Genomic DNA, 14529 nt, shown 5'->3' with positions numbered 1-14529 from the left:
TCCTATTGATCCCTAATTTCCCTTAGTCCATTCTTTCTCACAGACCCATCACATCCTCCTGGAACCTACCCTTACTAGAGTTAGTTTACTATAGTTAGTTATTTCTTTGTGATGTGGAAGGAAATTAAAGCATCTGAGGGAAGCCTATGTGGCCTTAGGGAAAACATGGAAACCACACACAGTAATTTATAAATAGCACTCAAGATCTAATATAAACAATTGCTTCCAATTTCTGTATTTGTGAATTAAGCTTTTCTTAATTCCATTGAGGACGTTCAGTCAAAAGACCCAATGGTAAGCATGTGATGCATGCAAAATGTTGGAGGAATTCAGCAGGCCAGGCAGCATCTATGGAGAAGAGTACAGTCTATGTTTCAGGATGAGACCCCTCTAAAGAGTCTGGGCCCAAAACATCGACTGTACTCTTTTCCATAGATGCTACCTGGTCTGCTGAGTTCCTCCAGCATTTTGTGCACGTTGCTTGGATTTCCAGCATCTGCAGATTTTCTCTTGTTTTGTGAATGTGGCTCAGTTAGAAATTGCAACAGGTTTAAGGACCATATGGATTCTGTCAGTTACATTTTGCAATCCTTTCTGATTTTTCTCATTTTTCTTCATCTCAGTGGATTGTTGGATAACAGAGGATTACTAATCTTCTTAATTAGTCAAATAATAATGGGTGAGAGTTGATTTTTCTTCAAGTTTAGCAAAACCTTAAATTATTTTTTTCAAGCTTTTCAGTAACGGGTCTCACATAAACCCATTTTCCAATGAAGCTGCACTAAACCAATAATTTCTTCTTTCCAACCTCCCAAGCAGACAGAAGAATTCAAAAACTAGAGTTAATAATTCTAAATACTAACAATTTGTATATTAGGGAAAAAAATACACACACACACACACACACACACACACACACACACACACACACACACAGTGCTGTGCAAAAGTCTTAGGCACATATATAACTAGGATGCCTGAGATTTTGGCACAGTACTGTGTTTATCAAAGTGGAGTGGAGAGCAAAGAATGTTGGTAATGGTGAGGGTGGCACACTGCAGGAGGGGTGTGTGACAGGTAGCATAGTATCAGGCACTGGTCCAGGTACACCCAGCCCTGAAGCACCAGGCAAGGACGTTTGGTTCCAAACAGTTGGCTTATTGATCATTATGGAACGTCTCTCTGGTGCTTCCCGCTCTCTCCCCTCTCCCTTCCCATTTTTCCATCCATGATTCCCCTCTGCCTGCCCTTTTCCCACTCTCAGTCCACAGTAGAGATGTGTATCTGGATCTGGTTTATCATCACTCACATATGTTATGAAATTAGGATTTTTTACTACAGTACTGTGCAAAAGTCTTAGGCACTCTAGCTAAATATATATGTGTTAGGACTTTGCACAGGACCGTATGTCTTTTTCTCACAAGTTTAGTTTTTGTTAAACCAGATTTTTTTTCTCCTCTGGTTTAAATTGTATATCCATCTATACAGCCTTAAAACATCCGTTATATTTATCTATCAGGACTAGAGTTGGACCTCATAACTTCTGGTGAAGAGGTAAATATACTATTGTTGACAGGCTGACAATAGCATTCAATAAAACAGATGGAGAAGTGATTGGTCTTGCTAGATTGTGAAGGAAAAATATGGAATGATTTGTTTCTTGTGAACAAGAGGAATATATATTAGATACCAGTGATTTTGACATGTTAAGGAATTCTGTTTTTTAAATGTTCTGCTTATTCACAGTTTCTATTTCAAAGAGTATTCCTGCAACTCCATCAACTCCTTCAAGATTGACTAAAAGGACTATGCAGTCACCACAGAAACCTGATGAAGTGCTAACACAGAAAGGCCGTAAGAACATTCGAGGAAAACGACCTGGGCAGTCCACTTCAAAAAAGACCATAGCATCTGAAAGTAATTTATCACCTAAATCTGTTTCTTGTACTGATCCAATCAAACCAGCTAAAAGAGGAGCAAAGCCTGGACTTAAGGTTTGTCCAGACACTTCTATTTAAACTTTTTGAGTATTTATAAATGCAATACCCAAAGTGTCTGTTATATGTTATGTTGTCAGAGACAAAAGGTTCATAGATATTTTGGTAAATGGTTGTACAGGATCTTCAATAATTTATTTGAATTTTGTAGAACTCTTTTTGCTGAATAGATAGAAAGGAATGATACTTAGTACTTATACAAGTACCAGAAAGAAGGTTTACTGATAACCAAAATTGAGCACACTATTATAAATGCACTTGCCTATGAAATACCAGTCATAACTCATTTTTGTGATGTTCGATGAGTATTTGTTTGATAAGAGTAATAATGTCAAGAAACTTGATATTTTTTCATGCTGTCTGCCAATGATATCCTAATGTAGCAAAGTTTGTGGGGGTGCAGAGTATCTTGAAATTAATTATAAAAGCTGCTATTATTTCCCTTATTACTCAACTGATTCAATTTTAAATGAACATTTCAGGCCTAATCTTTCTGCTCTTTACATTTTTTAAAATGAAATTCCATTCTGTTTGTAGGTGAGCAAGCAGATAACTTGTTCTCTATCCCAGCTGTATGTCAGAACTGAGAGAAAATCTGCAGATTCTGTAAATCCAAGCAATATACTCAAAATGCTGGAGGAACTCAGTAGGCCAGACAGCATCTATGGAAAAGAGTATAGTTGACTTTTCGGGCTGAAACCCTTCAGCAGGACTAGGGGGAAAAAAATGAGGAGTAGATTTAAAAGGTGGGTGGAGGGGAGGGAGAAACACAAGGTGATCATTGAAACCGGGAGGAGGAGGCTTTTCATTCCAGAATGAAGATGTCCTTTTCAAAAGAGAGGGGCTTCCCTTCCTCCACCATCAATGCCACCCTCAACCACTTCTCTTCCATTTCACACACATCTGCTCTCATCCCATCCTCCTGACACCCTCGGGATAGGGTTCCTCTTGTCCTCACTTACCACCCCATCAGCCTCCATGTCCAGCTCATAATTCTCCGCAACTTCTGCAATCTCCAACAGGATCCTGCCACCAAGCACATCTTTCTACCCCCACTTTCTGCTCTCCGTGGGAATCACTCTCTACGCGATTCCCTTGTCCATTTGTCCCTCCCCACTGATCTCCCTCCTCGAACAAGTGCTACACCTGCCCCTACACCACCTCTCTCACTACCATTCAGGGCCCCAAGCAGTCTGCCAGAAGAAGCAGGATCTCCTAGTGACCACGTATTTTAATTCCACTTCCCATTCCCATTCTGATATGTCAATTCATGGCTTCCCCTACTGTTGCAATGAGGCCACAGTCAAGTTGGAGGAATAACATATTGTACTCCGTCTGGGTAGCCTCCAAGCTGAAGGCATGAACATCGATTTCTTAAACTTCGGTAATACCCCCCCCACTGCCCCATCCCCTTTTCCCTTTTTTCCCTTCCTTATCTTATCTCCTTACCTGCATATCACCTCCCTCTGGTGCTCCTCCCCACTTTTCTTTCTTCCATGGCCTTCTGTCCTCTCCTATTAGATTCCCCCTTCTCCAGCCCTGTATCTCTTTCACCAGTTTACTTCCCAGCTTTTTACTTCATCCCTCCCTTTCCCAGTTCACCTATCACCTTGTGTTTCTCCCTCCCTCCCCCCCACCTTTTATGTCTTCCCTAGTCCTGCTGAAGGGTCTTGGTCCAAAACGTCGACTGTACTCTTTTCCATAGATGCTACCTGACCTTCTGAGTTCCTCCAGAATTTTGTATGTGTTGTATGGCAGAACCGTTCAGAAAGAAACTTCTGAAAAATGTACAGTGATAGAAAGAGCATTGTTTTAGTTTTGTGTGTACTTCCTTCAAATAATAGTCAATATTACAGCAAAACATCCGAAAGCACTTAACACAAATGTGTTCAAGCAGAAACAAATCATTTCAAGTGGCCATGGCTCCCTTTAGCCTGGTCGTGGCACACATCAACTCCAACATCCCAGAGAACCTCAACATACTGCAATTTGCCTACCACCTAAGCAGGTCTATGGTAGATACCATATCACTGGTTCTACATTTCTTTATCAAGCATTGTGATGGTAACAATACCAGTAATAGACTATTGTTTATTGACAACAGCTCTATCTTCAATGCTATAATTTCAAGCAAATTCATCTCCAGACTCCTAGACCTGAGATTCAACATATGCCTTTGCTACTAGATCCTTAATTCCCATTCAACAGACCACAATCAATAACAAGATAGCAACAGCTTTGCCATGATTATTCTCAACACTGGTGTCCCACAGGGCTGCATCCTCAGCCCCCTACTTAATTTCATGTACACTCATGACTATGTGGCCAAATTCTGCTCTAACTTCTCCTATCAGTTCACAAATGTCACCACCATAATGGGTCAAATCTCAATTGAATTGGAGTACAGGAAGGAGATAGACAGCATAGTGGCATGGTGTTTTGACAATTACTTTTCCCTCAGTATCAGCCAAACATAAGATTTGGTCATTGGGAGGGGGTGTGGGTGCAATGCATTTACTCCCTTTACATTAACAGTGCTGAAGTTTAGGGAGTTGAAAACTTCAAGTTCTTAGGTGTGATCATTGCCAACCGCTTGCCTTGGTCCAACCTAGTAGATGCCATGGCCAAGAATGTGGATCATCACCTCTACTTCCTTGGAAGGCTAAAGAAATTCAGCATGCCACTTTGAACAAGGCCTTGGTGAGACCACACCTGGAGTATTGTGTGCAGTTTTGGTCCCCTAATCTGAGGAAAGACATCTTTGCCATAGAGGGAGTACAAAGAAGGTTCACCAGATTGATTCCTGGGATGGCAGGTCTTTCATATGAAGAAAGACTGGATGAACTGGGCTTGTACTCGTTGGAATTTAGAAGATTGAGGGGGGATCTGATTGAAACGTATAAGATCCTAAAGGGATTGGACAGGCTAGATGCAGGAAGATTGTTCCCGATGTTGGGGAGGTCTAGAACGAGGGGTCACAGTTTGAGGATAGAGGGGAAGCCTTTTAGGACCGAGGTTAGGAAAAACTTCTTCACACAGAGAGTGGTGAATCTGTGGAATTCTCTGCCACAGCAAACTGTTGAGGCCAGTTCATTAGCTATGTTTAAAAGGAAGTTAGATATGGCCCTTGTGGCTACAGGGGTCAGGGGGTATGGAGGGAAGGCTGGGTTCTGAGTTGGATGATCAGCCATGATCATAATAAATGGCGGTGCAGGCTCGAAGGACCGAATGGCCTACTCCTGCACCTATTTTCTATGTTTCTATGTTTCTATGTTCTTTCTTGTGAGTCTGGAAGAGAGATTTTTGTGGTCTTTTGCTGGGGAGAGATGAGAAGACGCGAAAGGAGAGAGTGGGCCCTTTCTCTTTTATTTGTTTACTTCACTAACCCTATACTCAAAGTAAGAATTATGAAGCTCAATTGTTTTATCACATTATGTACTGTTTGTTATTTTGGGGTACTGATTTGTTACAGGGGACACATTGCGCAGCATCCACCCAAACAAGATTTCTTAAGTTTGACAGGGCTGGGGCGTGTCACCCCCTGTATTAAGCTGCTAGCCGAAGGGAGAGTTACATAAGGTTAGATGACTGAGTGAATTGCTTCCCACATTCACAGCAGGTGAACAGCCTCCCTCCAGTGTGAACCTGGTAGTGTGTCATAAGGATAGACAACTGAATGAATCTAGGAAGATTGCAGGAAGATTGTTTCCGATGTTGGGGAAGTCCAGAACGAGGCGTCACAGTTTGAGGATAAAGGGGAAGCCTTTTAGAACCGAGATTAGGAAAAACTTCTTCACACAGAGAGTGGTGAATCTGTGGAATTCTCTGCCACAGGAAACAGTTGAGGTCAGTTCATTGGCTATATTTAAGAGGGAGTTAGATATGGCCCTTGTGGCTACGGGGGTCAGGGGGTATGGAGGGAAGGCTGGTACAGGGTTCTGTGTTGGATGATCAGCCATGATCATACTGAATGGCGGTGCAGGCTCGAAGGGCTGAATAGCCTACTCCTGCACCTATTTTCTATGTTTCTATGAACCACACCAATTTTTATGAATGCATCACAGAAAGCTCCTGACTGGATGCATCATGGGTTGGCATCATGATTTGCCCAAGACTGCTGGAAACTGCAGATAGTTGTGGGTGTAGTGCAGCACATCATGGAAACCAGTCCCCTCTCCATTGGCAATACACACAGAATGTTGGAGCAGCATATATGAAGGGGAATACACAATCAACTTTTTGGGCTGAGGCTTTTCATTCTGCCTTGCTGAGTTCCTCCAGAATTTTGTATGTTGCTGAAGTCTTCCTTCATTTGCAGAATCTCTTGTGCCACCTCCATGGTCTATGCCCACACCTTGCTGACTTGGTAAAGTAGCCAACGTAATCAAAGACCCTTCTCCACCCTGAACATTTTTTTCCTTCCCGTCAGGCTGATACAAAGCTTGAAAGCACATACCACCAGACTCAAGGAAAGCTTTAATCCCACTGTTACAGAACTACTGAATAGATCTCTTGTCTGCCAAGGTGAACCTTGTGATTCCATAATCTACCTTTATTGGAGTTTGGAGAAGCAACACCACATGTTCATCTGGGATAGTCTCTAACCTGATGGCATGAACACTGATTTCTCCAACTTTGGGTAATCTCTTCCCCTTCCAACCCTCCTCTCTTTTTCAACTCCCCATTCTGGTTACCTCTCACTCTTTCTCTTCTCCTAACCTGTCCGTCATCTCCCACTGGTTCCGCTGCTCCTGCCCTTTCTTCCATGGTCCACTGTCCTCTCTTATCAGATTCCTTCTTCAGCCCTTTGTCTCTTTCACCTATCTCTCACAGTTTATTTCATCCTACTCTTCCAGCCACCCAACTTCCCCCTCACTTGGTCTTATCTGTTACCTGCCTACTTCGTACTCCTTCCCTTAACCCCCAACCCCATCTTATTCTGACTTCTCCCTTCCTTTTCTGTCCTCTTGAAGGGTCTTGGCTCAAAGCACCCCATAGATGCTGCCTGACTTGCTGAGTTATTCCAGAATTTGTTTCTCTTGTTTTCCCTTGTACTATCTCATTGCATTATTGTAATAAAGTAATCTGTATTGAAGTTAAAACAAAGTTTTTCACTGTACCTTGATGCATGTGATGACAATAAAACAATTTACTAATTCAGACTGGGCCATTCATTTATTCTGTTGAAGGAAGCTATTCAAAGGTAAGAAAGATGCTTGAATCTTAAAAATGTAAGTTTTCTTGGAAGAATTGTTGGTCATCGTTAATGAGAAAGATGGTAAGCAAGGCACTGCAGATGTTTTTTTTTTGAAGTGAATAGAATTTGAAAATCAAAGCGTTGCTTAAACGTGTGCCAGTGCAACTCAGCAAAGACAGCTTTATGTGAATCAAGCTTAATGTGAGAGCATTGACAGTACAATTTTGGATAAAGGTGAGTTTATGCTAAGTTTAATAAAGCAGACTGTGAAAAGCGTAATTGAACAAAAGCATGCCCAAAGAGACACGATCAAAAGATGAAATGTGCAATCATTTTGGTTATGTCACATTATTAAAATATAAATAAAAACATATTCCTTTTGCATACCTTTACACAGGTTGTGGAAAGTTGTAAGATACTTTTTTTTGTACTTTAGAGAAAGAGTCGAACAGTACAGAGCCCGCATCCTCCTTCACCCACCGCAACAATAGCCAAAACTGACGTTAGCAGTGCCCAAGGACCCCAAGATGCTGTTAGTATTCCCAATACGACGCCATCAGTTTTATCCACAGGTAAACAACTCTATTCATTTCTAATAATAGTCAAATACAAGGAAGGACAAGAGTCTTTAACAGTTGATGATTGTGTGGCATGACAGTTGATGCCTCCTTATATTTAAAATGATTAATATTTACACTTCACTCTTTAAGTTCACATAATTTACATAATTCTAATCAAGTGAATTACATAAATTTGTGTGATGCACAACAAAGATGTGCCTTGATCATTGTAAATTGCACAATTCAAACCCCAAAGAAGGCAATATTAAGTTATAGATTTTTTTGTTAGATTTGTTGTTCTATTTGATATTTTAAAAGAAATATTTGGACTGAGTGGCTTGTAAGTATTGGAGCATTGTAAATTTAATACCTAAGTGACATCCAGTCTTTGAATAACCCATTTCATAAGTCTGTGCTTAATTTTTAATCAGGTCCCTGTTTTAAAGGTCCATTAATGTAGTAGCTAAAAAAGCAGCTGACGAGTGTACTAATCTTTTGTCCTTCCTTATCTTTGAGAATTGCTTTTACTCATGGCACCTTGTATGCAATGGAAATTATCACTAATTGTTTCGTTGTTAAGTCTTGATATTTAATAGTGGCTGTTTTGTTACAGTTTGTGTGTACGTTAACAAACATGGAAACTGTGGACCTCATCTGAATAAGAAAAAAGTTCAGCAGCTTCCAGATCACTTTGGGCCAGGCCCTGTGCCAACAGTGCTTCAGCAGGCTGTACAAGGCTGTGTTGATTGTGCTTACCAGGCTAAAACAGTCTTCTCATTTCTGAAGTCTGGACATCATGGAGGAGAGGCAATAACTGGTGAGAGGGAATACCTTTTGTCCTTTCAATGACATTAATTATAAAGTGATAAAGAGTTATAGATACTTAATTTTTGATGAGATTTTATAAAGGAATACAAAGATTGTTGTATATTTGGTAAAAGTTTAAGATGGTTCACTCAAGTAGATTTCTGTTTCACATTTTCATAGTTTAGATCACCCTTTAGTAACTGAAGAACACACTACAGCTGATTTAGTACTTCGGTACTGTAGTCAAAATGTAGATAGGCCCTTGCATCAATTGAAAATAACAATCATTTGTACCATACCTTTTGCAACACACACAAAATGCTGGAGGAACTCAGTAAGTCGGGCAGCATCTATGGAAATGAATAAAAGTCAACGTTTTGGGGCCAAGACCCTTCTTCAGGACACTTTTTCAGGCCTGTTTGAAGAAAACACTGCCCAGTGATCACCAGCATGTAATCTGTTGCACCAGAGGTCCCAACACACTAGACCACTACTACATTATTATTTCTTTCCCAGACTGCATTTTGGCAAATTGGACCACTTGACTGTATTCCTACTACCTGCATACAAAGAGGGCCTAAAAAGCAAGACTCCTGAAATCAAGACAACTAAGAGGTGGTCATGGGAGGCAGAGGAACGGTTGCAGGATTGCCTTCAGTCAGTGTTCAAGAGCTCATCTGAGGACGTGAATGACCACACCAGGGTGGTTACAGATTCTATTAAAACAGCTGTGAATGAGTGCATCCCCATAAAATCTTTCAGGGTTTACCCCAATCAGAAGCCCTGGATGAACCATGAAATCTGGAATTTGCTGAGAGCCAGAACAGAGGCATTCAAGTCTGGAGCTCAAGAACGCTACAAGAAGTGCAGGTATGACCTCCGAAAAGCCACCTCAAGGGTGGAGTGGAGATTCCAGACTAGACTGGAATCAACAAGGGATGCTCGATAGCTGTGGCAGGGTGGGTTTGAATGCCATAACCCCCTACAAAGTTAAATCTTGCAACATAGGGGAAGGCAGAGTTTCCAGATTAGCTCAGTGCAGCCTTTGCTCGCTTTCACCACCAGAATGGGGGGAACCATCATGCTCCCCTGTGCCTCCCAATAATTGTTTGATTTCAGTATTTGAAGATGCTTTCAAGAGAGTGCATCCAAAGAAAGCATCCGGTCCGGATGGAGTACCTGGCCGAGTACTGAAGACCTGTGCTGACCAATTGCCTGGTGTGTTCATGGATATCTTCAATCTGTCGCTTCAGCACTGTGTGGTACTCACCTGCTTCAGACTGGCTTCAATCGTACTGGTGCCCAAGAACAGCGTGGCAACCTGTCTTAATGACCATCTTCCCAGTGTTTTGAGAGGGTGGTGTTGAAGCATATCAGATTGGTGGCTTGGATCTGCTTCAATTTGCTTAAAATGAAGCATCAGATCTATAGTGAATGCCATCTCATTGGCTTTTCACACAACCCTGGAACATCTGGACAGCAAAGATGCAAATATCAGGATGCTCTTTATCAATTACAGCTCGGCATTTGATACCATCATCCTCTCAAAACTAATCAGTAAACCCCAAGACCTGGGCCTCATTACTCCTTTGTGCAGTTGAGTTATGGATTTCCTCATTTGCAGACCCCAGTCAGTTCAGATTGGCAAAAACATCTCTCCACAATCTCCATCAGGACAGGAGCACCACAGCGATGTGTGCTTCGCCCCCTGCTCTACTCACTTTACACCTATGACTATGTGGCTAAGTACAGCTCCGACATCATGTACAAGTTTTCTGATGACACCAGTGTTGTGGGCCATATCAAATTAATTAATCGGCATACAGGAGGGAGGTTGAAAACTTGGCTGCGTAGTGTAATAATAACAACTTCTCACTCAATGTTAATAAGACCAAGGAACTGATAGTAGACTTCAGGAGAGGGAAACCAGAGGTCCATGAGCCAGTACTCATTGGAAGATCAGAGGTGGAGAGGGCCAGTAACTTCAGATTCTTAGGTGTCACTATCTCAAAGGACCTGTCCTGGACCCATCGTATAAATATAACTGCAAAGATAGCACTGCAGCACCTCTACTTCCTTAGGAGTCTGCAGAGGTTTGGCATGTCATCAAAAACTTTGGCAAACTTCTATAGATGTGTGGTGGAAAGTGTGGTGACTGGTAGCATTGCTGCCTGGTATGTGAACATCAATTCCTTTAAGTGGAAATGCCTACAAAAGGTAGTGGATTCGGTGCAGTACATCACAGTAAGACAGTAAGGCCCTCCCAGCCACTGAGCATGAAACATTGCTGTAGAAAAGCAGCATCCATTATCAAAGACCCTCTCCACCAGGCCATGCTCTTTTTTCGTTGTGCCGTCAGGTCGAAGGTACAAGTTCTTCAGGACTTGTACCACCAGGTTCAAGAACAGTTGTTACCCCTCAGTCATCAGGCTCTTGAACAAAAGGGGATAACTGCACTCATTCTTTTTCTGTTGTTCCCATAACCGATGGTCTCACTTTCAGAAATCTTGATCTTGTTATTTCATACTCGTTATTTATTGCTATTTATTTATATTTTGCATTTGCACAGTTTGTTGTTCATTGATCCTGTTTACAGTTAGCGTTCTATAGATTTGCTAAGTATGCTCACAGAAAAAAGATTACAGGGTTGTATGTAATGACATGTATGTACTTCGATAATAAACTTTACTTACTTAGCATTCCCAAGATGGAAGAATTTGTAGGTATCTAAGTTAAAAGATGGAGTGTTTTCTCGGTGTAGGTTGATGGCCAAGGAATGAAAATGCTGATGACCCATTGTCGGCATAGAGACATGTGATGGGATTTAAAGTGCTAACAAAAAAAAAAATCAGAGATCCATTTTGCAAAATTTGCCTACCAGATTAGGCATAGATTACTCATTCTCCACGGGCAGTCAAGAATAGTTCTTAAACTGTGACTAAATCAAAGAGTTCAGAGGAGAGTCCAGATTCAGTTTCCAGTTTTTACTTGCTTAATGTTTTTCTAGACATTATTACTACTAATTCTTTTAAGTAATCGGTTAACCTGCAGTGGTGATTCCTTGCTGAAGGGATTTAAGATGTTTTTTTTAATCAATGTTTTTTACAAATTGCTATAATAGAATTAAAACTCAGCTATACAGAAGGTTATTCAACCTGCCTGTCAATATCAGCTGAAGAAATACTATCCAGTGTATCCCTTTTGCTAGCTTATTCAAACACACTTCATTTGTGATTAGTATTTATGCCATGACTATACTTTCAAGCAGTTTGAATGTACTATCCTTTGAAAACAAATATTGACTTTTAATCATCCTCTTATTACTTTCTGTGGTTACCCACTTCTCTACTAAATTATCTAATATACCAATGTCCATTATAGTTATAAACACTTAACTACTCCCACAGTTTCTTCAAATCCAAGAAGACACACCAGTGCACCCAATCTTTGGTCATGGCTAAAACTCTCCTGGCTTTTAGACATGCATGTAATTCTCTTAGCTACTCCTCCAGTGCCGTACTGAGCTGTTTCTCCTTGCTCTTGTATTTCATGCCTTGGCTATCGAAGAAGACTAATCCTTTTGCTTACTTAAACTTGCTAACTAACCACATGATCTGTGGACATGCACTTCTTAGAATTCTAGCATTTGTTGTGAATTCCGCTACCTTGTTTGCCTCCCTCCCCACCCCACCCCCTCAAAACATTGCCTCACATCTGGGGTATCACAGCACTGTAGCAATTAGTGCAATGCTATTACAGTGCCATTAGATTACAGATCTGCACACATCATTTTAAATAAACAGTAACATTATTTTTGCATTGTCATCTTCAGCCTCCTGATTCTGTAGCTCTTTAGGTCTGAGGCTGAGCAGAGGTATTGTTAAATGCTGTAATGAGCCTTTATCTTAACGCACCTGAAGTCAGTGGCATATTTTCCTGAAATGGCACAGCAGGAAAAGTGACTGTCTCACAGCTGCATTGACCTAGATTCAATCCTGACCTCCAGTGCTATCTTTGTAGAGTTTGTACATTCTCCCTGTAATCACATGGGTTTTCTCAGGGCATTTTAGTACCCAAAAAGGTACTGGTTGTTAGCTAGATTGGTAACTGTGCAAATTACCCCTAATGTGGGTAAGTACATAAGAATTGGGATGCAGTTGATAGGAATGTGAGAAGAAATAAGAAAAAGTGGAGGTATGGGAGTGCTCTGAGACCTGACATGGACTTGATGGGATGAATAACTCTCCCTTGATTTGAGAAAGTCATTACTTCCAAATGTACTGGAAATCCTTTACATTCATATCCTACAGGTTTATCAGATTCCCAAGTTTAGCTTAGATCAGTAAAAAATGTCACAAAATGTGATTAGGCTTGAAAAAATTGAGGGAAGGATACAAGAAAAATTTTGTCAAAATATGAATTGTATGAAGCGAAGACTCGTTTGGCAGTAAATCGATGAAACTTTCGAAGAAAGATACAGAAGCCGATAAAAAGAAACTTTAAACATGTTCTGTTTACTGTTATCAGGAATATTCGAACAAATATTTTCCATACTGTAAAGCCTACACGTGGACAGGTTCACGTTTATCCCAAACCACAAGAATTCGATCTAATATATCTTTTTAAAACATTTAGTGATTGAGTTTGCTATATTAAGCTATATTCTTTGGTTACAAGATGAAATGACATGTTATTGCTAATGACATTGACTCTAACATTCAGATGGCAGTTATGACTAGATGGCCAGCAGCATATAGAAGTTTTAGAACATAGAAATCTATGGCACATTACTGGCCCTTCAGCCCACAATGTTGTACCAACCATGTAACCTACTCTAGAAACTGCCTAGAATTTCCCCAGTGCATACCCCTCTATTTTTCTAAGCTCCATGTACCTATCTAAGAGACTCCTGAAAGACCCTATTGTTCCACTTCCACCACCGCCGCTGCCAGCAGTGCATTCCACACACCCACCAGTCTCCGTGTGGAAAACTTACCCCTGACATCTCCTCTGTACCCTTTTTCAAGCACCTTAAAATTATGCCTCCTCGTGTTAGCCATTTCAACCCTGGGAAAAGGCTTCTGGCTATCCACAAGATCAATGCCTTTCGTTATCTTATACACCTCTTTCAGGTCATCTCTCCTCTATCGCTCCAAGGAGAAAAGTCAGAGTTCACTCAACCTATTCTCATAAGGCATGCTCCCCAATCTAGGCAACATCCTTGTAAATCTCCTCTGCATTCTTTCTATAGTATCCACATCCTTGTAGTGATGTGACCAGAACTGAACGCAGTACTCCAAGTTGGGTCTGACCAGGGTCCTATATAGCTGCAACATTACCTCACGGCTCTTGAACTCAAACCCACGGTTGATGCATGCCAACACACCATACGCCTTCTAAACAACACTGTCAACCTGCACAGCAGCTTTTGAGTGTCCTGTGGACACAGACCCCAGAATCTCTCAGATCCTCCACACTGCCAAGAGTTTTAACATTAATATTATATTCTGTCTTCAAATTTGACCTACCAAAATTAACCACTTCACACTTATCAGGGTTGAAGTCCATCTGCCACTTCTCAGCCCAGTTCTGCATCCTATTGATGTCCCGCTGTAACCTCTGACAACCCTCCAGACTATCCGCAGCACCTCCAGTCTTTGTGTCATCAAGCACACTTACTAACCCACCCTTCTACTTCTTCATCCAGGTCATTTATAAAAATCACAAAGTGGAGGGGTCCCAGAACAGATCCCTGCGCAACACCACTGGTCACCGACCTCCATGCAGAATATGAACCATCTACAACCACCCTTTGCCTTCTGTGGGCAAGCCAATTCTGGATCCACAAAGCAAGGTTTCCTTGGATCCCATACCTCCTTACTTTCTGAAGGAGCCTTTTATGGGGAACCTTATCAAATGCCTTACTGAAATCCATATGCACTACATCCACTGCTCTACCTTCATCAAT

At 41.2% G+C, this 14529-nt stretch overlaps 1 protein-coding gene across 4 annotated transcripts in view; it reads left to right on the top strand.

Annotated features, from left to right (window-relative positions):
• Positions 1–14529, top strand: part of scml2 (Scm polycomb group protein like 2) — a 141706-nt gene that overhangs the window by 75174 nt on the left and 52003 nt on the right. For all 4 annotated transcript variants that reach the window (XM_063051066.1, XM_063051065.1, XM_063051067.1 and 1 more), the window contains 3 exons: positions 1747–1994; positions 7631–7766; positions 8368–8571. In XM_063051066.1, coding sequence (XP_062907136.1) covers positions 1747–1994; positions 7631–7766; positions 8368–8571 — 588 coding nt within the window. The remainder of the gene's footprint in view (positions 1–1746; positions 1995–7630; positions 7767–8367; positions 8572–14529) is intronic.

This window comes from Mobula hypostoma, chromosome 6 (assembly GCF_963921235.1).
Source record: "Mobula hypostoma chromosome 6, sMobHyp1.1, whole genome shotgun sequence".
Taxonomy (NCBI): Eukaryota; Metazoa; Chordata; class Chondrichthyes; order Myliobatiformes; family Myliobatidae; genus Mobula; species Mobula hypostoma.
The sequence above is the reverse complement of the archived record's forward strand: the minus strand, read 5'-3'. Positions and strand labels throughout refer to the sequence as shown.